This window comes from Miscanthus floridulus, chromosome 2 (genome assembly GCF_019320115.1).
Source record: "Miscanthus floridulus cultivar M001 chromosome 2, ASM1932011v1, whole genome shotgun sequence".
Lineage (NCBI taxonomy): Eukaryota > Viridiplantae > Streptophyta > Magnoliopsida > Poales > Poaceae > Miscanthus > Miscanthus floridulus.
Window position 1 is genome coordinate 108,561,218 of NC_089581.1, and position 9,840 is coordinate 108,571,057.

The 9,840-nt window shown below is 51.9% G+C and overlaps 1 protein-coding gene across 3 annotated transcripts; it reads left to right on the forward strand.

The window, feature by feature from the left end:
• The first annotated feature begins 3,205 nt into the window (after nt 1-3,205).
• LOC136539329 (BOI-related E3 ubiquitin-protein ligase 1-like) lies at nt 3,206-5,082 on the forward strand. 3 transcript variants are annotated; one of them, XM_066531284.1, is made up of 4 exons: nt 3,206-3,418; nt 3,527-3,645; nt 3,774-4,048; nt 4,146-5,082. In XM_066531284.1, the coding sequence occupies exons 1-4, from the start codon at nt 3,360-3,362 to the stop codon at nt 4,731-4,733; spliced, it is 1,041 nt and encodes a 346-aa protein (XP_066387381.1). In that variant the 5' UTR covers nt 3,206-3,359; the 3' UTR covers nt 4,734-5,082. The 3 variants fall into 3 exon arrangements, with proteins under 3 accessions (XP_066387381.1, XP_066387379.1, XP_066387380.1); XM_066531282.1 differs by having other exon boundaries at nt 3,207-3,418; nt 3,521-3,645; XM_066531283.1 differs by having other exon boundaries at nt 3,207-3,418; nt 3,524-3,645.
• The last annotated feature ends 4,758 nt before the right edge of the window (nt 5,083-9,840 follow it).

The window sequence follows — 9,840 nt, forward strand, 5'->3', positions numbered from 1 at the left end:
CGTTACACCTACCTTGCGGCGAGATGACCTTGACCATGCAGGACGTGAATGCTATCTTTGTCCTTCAGTTGGGAGAACTTCTAGTGACGTGTATAGTTGACAACGATCACTGGAGGGAGCTGGTGGCTCAGTTCACTGGCTTTCTTCCACCGGACGACGAGGTTTCAAAGAAAAATAAGTGAGCAATTCAAGCCTATTTAATACTTGCAGTACTTTCCTACAGCCATCGGGTCTCATTTTCTTTGGTGAATTTCAGGAAAAGTTCTGGAGTTTCATCGTCTTAGATCACAAAGCGCTTTGATTACTTAGACCCACAGGCCGAGGAGGCTCAGATCAACAGGTTCGCTAGAGTGTGGCTTTGGCACTTCCTTGGTGCTTTTCTCTTTCCAGACGCCTCGGGCAACACCATTAACTATATCTTCCTTGACATACTACGCCAGCCGTGGGAGAACATAGCGGCGTATAGCTAGGGCAGCGCTGTCCTAGCATGGACGTATCGACAGCTATGTGTTGCCTGCCATCGCACCTCATGGTATGCGAACCTTGGGGGTGCTCCTACTTACTCTAGGTTTGGTGTTGGGAACGATGGCCCATTGAGAGGCCCCTTAATACTGGTTTACCGGTAAGTACTTTGGTTCACTATATTCTTCAAGGCAGTTACATATGATGAGATTATTAATGGCTAATTCATTATCGTGTTCAATGCAGCAATGGAACGGACAGGATACACTCCCTATAACTCTGTATATCTAGACAGAAGCAGAGTTAGTTAGAGGGAATGCAAAGCACAAGTACAGGGAGTACACAGACGGTCTCGACGTCCTGACACAATACCAGGTTACGTCTCTTTACTATCATACATGTGTCTTATTCGATGTACACTATATCATAACCTAACTCAATTATAAAATGTTCAGGTGCATTGGTGTCCTTGGGATGCTCCGGAGCTACAGTACTATCTCAGTTATGTCACTAGGGACGAGTTAGACGAGTATTGCTTCAACGTCCCTCTTATTTTCTTCCACGTGGTCGGGATTCACTTGCCCATCAGGGTCTGCAGACAGTTTGGAAGAATGACAGGCTGCCCACCACCACTTTACTCCACCAACCAAGGATTGTACGGGTGTGTTATCGATTAATAACAAAGCTACAATTCAGATGTGTGTGTGGTACAACTAACATCGTTTTGTTGCAGGTATGACCGTAGGAAGAGGTACAAGACTAAGGATTGGTGCATGACACACAACGCACACATCCACTTGTGGGAGACCAGGGAACGACAACCGGTCCATGCGGGTCCTCCACACGACCAGCACACCTTCGACGGGTACCTACGGTGGCTTCACAGGTATACGAGGACACATATCATGCCCCCGTACACTGAGGAGGCGATTGATGAGGACTCAGAGAAAGATGTGATCGAAGATGTGTACGACGTTGCCACTAGGGAGGACACATAGCTACAGAGAGTCCTGCTTCAAAAATACGTGGTAAGATACTTGAATGGTACAATTTGTTATCCTTTTGGTATTAAGTATGTGTACTAAAACTGTCCAACCGTATTTCTGTACCCAGGCGACACAATTGTCAAGGATGTCCAACGAAGCAGTGTTCTTGCTTCACGAGTCTAGAGGGCAGGGGCCAGACGTTCTCGAGGCTTTTGTGGATGCAAACATAAACTTGTCCGTTCCGAAAATATTTCTTTAGTGTATATGCGTTTGGAAAATGCACTAACTTTAACGTCTATTTATATAGAAGGTGAAGAAGAGCTGCAGGAAGCTAGCTTAAAAGCTGAGCTGCACGGACACTCCTTATGTGGAACCGCCACTCCCGGCGCAGTCGGGTGGCACGTCTTCAGCTTCTTTGAGGACACCAGTTGGCTCTTCTCAGGCGGTGACAGGTGCCACTTCCGCAGTGCGTACACCACCATATCATAGTGCTAGGAAGGACCCTGCAATCGAGGACGACGATGACGACAACGATGACCCCCGGACTTCCACAGATAGCACGGCCAGTGGGACGATTGGCCGCAGGACGAGATCGGCATGTGTCAGCTAGGTGGTGCCCCGCTTGATACCCAAGGAATCTCATATGTACTAACAAAGGTAATTTCTTTAAATACGTAGGCTCCATGAACTAACAATCATAAAGATTATAAGTAATCGTGCATATCATATACTTGCAAGGTACGAGCCGTACGCACCGGCGATGCGACCACACCGACGTTGGCTACACTCCCAATGTGTTGCCAACAAATCCGAAGAGATAGAGGCGTCCAAGGGATCCTTACACTCCTGGATCTTAGTTTGTTAGGTCGAACGAATATTGGCGTCCGAAACTTGCAGGCATAGTTGGTTATGTTATGTCGAACTTATGTCAAACTAATAAAAATTTTATGTGGTAGCTTGTCAACTTACGCACGGGCTGCATTTATTTGCTTGATATTCGTTTCAATATGTCGCGGTAGCACTACCGGCGAGATTAAGTAGCAACTAGTTCGTGAACCGTTAGTCCCGGCGTATCTCGACGCCGGTGGCCGGCGTCTTGCGCGAGGGGTCGAGGAGGCCGGGGTCCATTGTCTCGTCGCTGTCGATCCTACAATATGGGGCCAAAAAGCCAAAAAATAAGTGATTTGTTTTTAGCCCTTATAAAAAGAAAACGGATTCTTGAACCTCTTTCACGCTCATGTCACGTCGAGGTACTGCAGAAAAAAGAACCACAAAATTCGATCTAATTTTTTATAATCGATTAGTTGACATGGTGGTTAACCGTATTATGAAAGACGAAAAAAATCATTGGCTTATCAAATTCTCTATCGAGCCGTGAAAAAGGTTTAACAAAAGACAGAAACAAATCTACTATTCATTTTACGTCAAGCAATACGTAGAGTAACTCCCACTATCGACGCGGAAAGTTTCGATTAAACTGCCCAGGTACTGCCGCGCCAAGATCGGTAGCATGGCAGACCCTGCCACGTCATCGGTCAACGGCCCCGGTCTTCGCCACGTCAGCCTCCTGCCGCGTCACCATACATGGCGCGACACAAGCATTTCTCCGCGCCAGGACAATAGACGCGACCAAAAGTGTTAGTTTTAAAGAAAAAAAACGGTATTAGATTTAAAATTAGTTTAAAAAAGTGTTAAAAAAATCGCATCTCCTGCCTGCCATGCCAGCCAGACAGACACGCTACGCTCCCCATGACGCCCTCTTAAGACGAGGACGAGGAGGCGGTGGACCGGTTCGTTCGCGTTGCCCGCGACTCTCTCCGTCCTCCTACCACCCTACTCTCACACGCTTGGCGCGCGCGTGCTTCCACCCGTCCGTCGCTTCGATTGGTTTGGTTGCCCCCGGCTCCAGCAATGGCGGTGCAGGCGCATTATCACCACCACCACCACGGCGAGTCCCCTTTCCTCGTCAGGTACCTGTCGCCGCCGTACATCTTCTAATCGGTTTCTTCCGCGTTGATCGTCGGTCTGCTGGATCGGATTCGGATGGGTGATTTGAGCGTCTGGGTTGGCAGCAGCAGCGGCGGCGGCACGCCGGAGAGCAGCCGGTTGGCGGCGGCGATGGAGCTGCATCAGGCGCAGAAGGAGGCGATGGCGCCGCAGCAGGCTCCGCCCCTCTTCTTGGACTTCTCGCATGGAGGTAACCAGATCAAACAAAACGCCCGCCTTGGCTCCGCAGATTTCCTCTTCTTGGGCGCCCTTCTGTTCTGCTTCCGGATGGTGAAAAGGTCGCGAGGATTTATTTGTTGGGTTGTTGCGTACACGTAGATTGCGGCGGCGGGAGGAAGAGGCAGCGCGAGGCGGAGTCCGTGTCGCCGCAGTTCTTCTCGTTGCAGCAGCAACCGCAGGCGCAGGCGCCCAAGTTGATCAACCTGGCGCAACTGCACAAGCGGCCGGCGATGGGCCTCCGGCTCGACTTCGACGAGGGCTCGGAGCAAGTGTCGTGCACGTCCTCGGCCTCGGCGTCGTGTCTCCTCTCCGAAGAGCTCGCCGCGCAGCGCGATCAGCATAAGAACGAGATGGACCGGCTGATCCAGGAACACGTAAGAACCCGCCTGATCGATTGCGTGGTTGCCGCTGCCGATATCGACCGGCCTCGGCCTCTGTTGCTGATGGGCTCTCCTTCCTTGTCGCTTGCAGGCGGAGAGGCTCCGGCGCTCGCTGGCCGTCACTCGGCGGCGGCAGTACCGTTCGCTGGTCGGCGCGGCCGAGGCGGCGGCTGCGCAGCGGATAAGGGAGAAGGAGGCGGAGGCCTCGGAGGCCGCGCGGCGCGGCGCCGACCTGGAGGACCGGGTGGCGCGGCTGAGGGCGGAGGCGGTGTCGTGGCAGGCCAAAGTGCTCGCAGACCAGTCCACGGCCGCGGCGCTCCACGCGCAGCTGCAGCAGGTGGCGGCCGCGGCGCAGGCGAGGGGCAAGGCCGCCGAGGAAGAGGAGGACAACGCGGGCGCCGCGGCGGTGGACGACGCCGGGTCCTGCTTCGTCGACCCGGACAGGGTGGTGGAGATCGCCCCGCCGCGCCCGCCGGCGCCGGCCAGGCCGTGCCGGACGTGCAGGCAGCGCTCGACCTCCGTCGTGCTGCTCCCGTGCCGCCACCTCTGCGTCTGCGCCGAGTGCGAGCCCGCCGTCCCCGCCACCACCCCCTTCGCTGCCGGCGCCGGCGCCGTCGCGGCTGCCTGCCCCATGTGCCGTGGCGCGGTCACTGGCACGGTGCAAGTGTTCTTCTCGTAGCAAGCATTAGTGGGGGAAAAATGGGGGAAAGGTTAAAAAAAATGAAAACTGGTGCTCCTGCCAAGAGGAATTGCTGGTGAAAATGGGCAATGAACGATCGCATATTGTGTCGAGTGCATGGCTTCTTTCTCTGTTTGTTTTCCTCATTTGTTCATTATAATCCTTCTATTAGTATTAGTCAATCTCCTGCTCTTTTAGATCTAGTACCAGTAGCAGGATTAGGATCCTGCTGTCTTTTGCCTTGGTTCTTGTGGACTTCTGGAAAGGCATATGATCCTTGATCGACCGTGGACCCAGTACGTAGTACATTTTGTAAGGCAATGATGTGCAAATTTTCAGTTTTTACCGCTTGATTAATGACTTGTCCAGTACGAGTACACATCCGCTAGGCGAGAAGGATGGAGGTTGCTCTGCCCTGCCCGGCTGGCCCTGCAGTTGCTCGTACACCCTCCTATACGTACAGTGCAATGCTACTACTGCAGCAGCGCGCCTTGGGGACGATGCGTTTAAAGGCGAGGCGCGGATTCGCGTGATGCGTAGTAGCGGCGGGAGACGCGGCCGATCACGTGACGATCGCCAGTCGCCAATCGCCATCGTACGTACGCTGCCGTCGCCGGTCGCGCCGTGCGATCCCGATCGGGCGTACGGGCGCGCGTCGCGGCTGCCCTGTCGGTTGTTCGCGGAGCCTTGGATGGAGGAAAGGAGATGGATGGGGGGGTGTGCGCGGCGCGGCGTCGTGCGGTTGCAGGCTTGGGCAACAATTGAATTCGGCGGGAGCGCAACCGCCCACGGCAGGAAGAGGATGCCCCGGATCGCATGATCGCAACCGGTCACGGGATCTCGGGCTTTGTTGGGAAGTTGGGCCGCCGCGGGCCCACCCGCACTGATGGGCTGATTTAAAGTTAGTAGTAGTAGTGGGGTCGGCGGTGTCTGGCGGGTGGGTGCCCAGTGCCCGCTGCCCCCGGGGGCGACCGTTGGTTCCCGCGCTTTTTCTGGCCTCTGTGTGCCGCGCAGCAGCAGTCTGGCCGGCGGATGGGTGTGCGGCGGCACCGTGCACGAGTTCCTGGCCTTCCTGTCACACAATACTGTAGGGCGGTATGCAATTCCATATGCCACACGCCCCACAGCTGGCTTGCACTTGAGGGGAAAAAAACGTCCTGCAGCTATGCTAGCGGTGGCCGGTGGGAGGGAGGCATCAAGCCCAAATATCTGAAGAGAGGATTTGCGCGCCGCGGGTGGGGGCTACGGGTAGAAATCTCTTGTGTTTTCGTTTGCTGCGCGAGAACGAAAGCTAAAGCTAGCTATACCGCACATTGTTGTTTCTCTCTCCGAGCCTGCGTCAACGTCTGCCTAGCCTAGCAATTCCTTGGATATCCCTAACAAAATAAAGAAGCAATTCCTTCTCCTTGGAGCGCAACCTGTGCGTCTTCACCGACTCGTGCTTGGAGCTGGAGCGATGCGATGCGAGCCTGGTGGGCAGCCCGCGTGCGCACGCACGCCGTCCGGGCTGAGTGCTGTGCCTCCGTCCGAGCGGTGCCGGCGGGCTGCATCGTTTTTCCAGATGTGCCTGCGCCTTTTGTGCAGTTGTGTTTGTGCTCCGCTGCACGCCCATGCTCCTCCTTTCGTTTTTCCCTGTCAGGTGCTGCTTGCGTTGCGTGAGAGATAACAAGTTTCCCCTCCGTTCTAAATTACAAGACGTTTGGTTTTTTTAAATTCAAGTTTGTTTACTCGTGTTATTCAAAAAATTTATACAAACATAGTTAAATTTAAGTTATTCTTAAAGAACTTTTATTAATAAAGCAAACCACGACAAAAAAAAAATATTTTACACAAATTTTTGAAACTTGATGTTGAAAAAGTCAAACGTCTCATAATTTGTGATGGACCTAGTAGTAATTAGAATGGTAGTACCACTAGGGAGACTGGCACAGATCTCTAAAAGACGAAATCTGCACCATCGTATTTATGGCTTGTTCGTTTGGATTTATCAGCCGACTTATCAGCTAGAATCTACAGTATTTTTCTCTCACAACAAAACAACGTCAGTCGGCTTATCAGCCGGCTTTAATACCAGCCGAACAGGTTTCTAGTGTACTATATTGCCACGTGTCAAGCTGTGATATGGATTGTTCGATCTAGAACGTTGCGGGTCTCCAACCCGTTAAGGCCTCGTTCGGCTGGTGCTAAAAAAGCACGGTTCATGGCTGAAATTTACTGTTCACCGCTGATTTCATCCTCCAGATTTCTCCCAGCGAATAGGGATATTCCCGAATTGTCTCGAACCCGGCCTCGTCCCGACATCGCCGCTCCTGCTGCCGGGCGCACCGCCCGTGCTTTCGTCCTGCCATCCGCCGCCGTCCCCTGCTCTCAACCCGCCGCCTACCCGTCGCCGCGCGGCTGCTGCAAGACCAGCACGATACGTATACGGCATACGGTGGTACGCGCGCGTATGACCGTATGTATGTATGTATATATATAGGAGCAGCTAGCCGGGGAGGCATATATACAGTACTGTATAGATATACTGCTACTGTACGTGCTCTTGAAGCGCGCGCGTACAAATCGACGATCGAGACGAACCACCGCAGCTCGATCGGTTGCGTACGGCACGGTGCAGGGTTAGGTGGTGCTGTGTGCAATGTACGACACGCAAAGCCACCCAGAGGAGAAGGGATTCCCCCCACCCGGGCCGGCGTTGCTGTTGTCGCATCATTCGCATGCATACGGACGGCGGTGGTGAGTCGCCCGGCTCGACAGACGACAGCAGCGGTCGCCATCTCCGCTGGACGATGCACTGCGCTGGGAGGCAAGCAAGGCCTTGTTTAGATACCCTCAAAATTCCAAGTTTTTTCACTCTTTCTCTATCACATTAATTTTTAGCCGTTTGCATAGAGCATTAAATGTAGGTAAAAAAATAACTAATTGCACAGTTTAGTTGGAAATCACAAGATAAATCTTTTGAGCTTAGTTGGTCCACGATTGGACAATATTTACCTAATAAGACGAAAGTGCTACTATTCATCGTTTTGAAATTTTTTTCAATCTAAACAAGGCCCAAAATGGTGCGCCAAGAAGACAAGCGCGAGCGGGACTGAGGACGAGTTGGTGAGTCGTGACAAGTACCTGCACCGCGATTCCGCGATCGACAGCAGGCTGCCGGGGTGGACCCTCAGGTGACCCTTTTCCTGTGGATCTCGAGGTAGAAAGATTCGTTGGGGTTGTTTGGTTTATCAGTCATGACTGAAAGTACCATTAATAAATTTACTGTAAAAGAAAAATATTATTTATTTACTTAAAAAAATACGATTTTTAAATCAAACAAGCCCGAGCGAAGATGCAAGAGTGGCTCAAGCACGCGACGACCAATCGTTCGCGTCACCTGTGCCCAGCCGGCTTTGAGGCGTACAGTACACGTCCGTCGTCGATCGCTGCAGCCAGCGCGCGCTCTGAGGTGTCAACGACAAATGGCGTGACACCCCAAGCCGGTCGTGGACCTTGTCATGTACTCCATCGCGTTTCATTAGTTTGGGCTCATCAATCAGCACCCTGTTGAGCTGAAAGTATCGTTGGCTGATTTAATGTGAGAGAAAAATACTATTCATTAACTGATAAATTATAGTTTATAAGTTAGATACGAGCAAAGAAACATGCTGCAAATAGGCACACATGTACCGCTACTTAGTACTTGCCCAACCAAACCTGGCAAATCCAACAAACTCTCACCTACAACAATGAGCACGGAAAGGTGAGTTCGGATAAGGGTTCTCTTTTCCCCTGGATCGAGAGAAGCGCCATTGACTCTGTTCGCTTAAGCTTATAAATTATAATTAGTCTTACTTTTTTTAAGTTATGAAATAGTATTTTTCTCTCACAATAAATTAGTTCTATAAATTAGCCGCAACAGCAATAAGTTATGTCGCCATTGGCAAGACATACACGCTTGCAGTAGCTGCTGCTGCTCTGCTCACGTTGCCTCTGGCAGCCCGGCTCAAATAATGAATCCATGGCTACCAGCAGCTAGAGCCCTGTTTGCTTGGCTCATAAGCCATATTTTTTCAGCTAACGAAAAATATTTTCTTTCACAATAAGTTAGTTAATTGTACTTTCAGCCATGAGCGAACAGCGCATAGGTCCTCTGCACCTGACTAACCAGGAGCGGCCTTTCTTGGCAAGACGTACACGCTGATGACACTGCATGTATGTATGTGTATAGTCTTCTCGTATGCGAATGCTATGCAAGGCACGCACATGGGTAAATATTTACGGCCCGGCCACGATCCAGACCGATCCCAGCACCTTTATTACCCAACCCGTACCCTGAACTAAACGAAATCCCAAGCTGAATTGACTGAATTAATGTGCACTGCGCAATACGAGGATGATGCTGGCGGAGGTAAATATACATCAGGCCCTGCCTGAACCCGGAACAGACCGGCTTGGAGGCAGGGATCTCATATTGCAACCAAGGTTGGGCGACAAAAGTGCCAGCTCAGCTGCGTGGGAGTAAAGCGGCTCCAACGCCTTCGCATTCTGAAGAAATGCTCCAACGCCCAGACTACCAGCAGCACAACGAAGAGCCTGAAGACAGACACATCCTCCTGCCTGCGATGTGCTCCCAGCCACTCAAGCATCGATTCCCCTTCTGCCATTTCTGCTGCTAATGGCCGGCCCTTTCCGATTCGCTGCTATGATGATATCGCATTTGTTTGCATAGTGAGAGAGAAAATACAAATGTCTGAAATGCAGCTGCTCACGCGTCGACATTGTTGCCCGGCCCTCGGTGGAGAGCCGGACAGTTGTCAGAGACGGATAACATGTATGGGTTAGACGAGGTAGGCGGAGGTTTAATGACGCTTTTTTGCGGCGATGGTAGGATACCACAATGCAACCACACGCACAACTAACTGCATCGTTCGGTTCGCACTAGGAGGTTAGAAAAATGACGCAACTGCGCCCGCTCCTTCCATTCCACCGGCTGCAAACTGACAGTGAGAACACACCAGTGACAAAAGCACTGACGTAAAATATGGGGACCAGTAATCATACTGCCAGTGAAGAGAAGGAACCGTCTGCCGATAAGTGATTAGCCATTAGATAGTGGACCGGA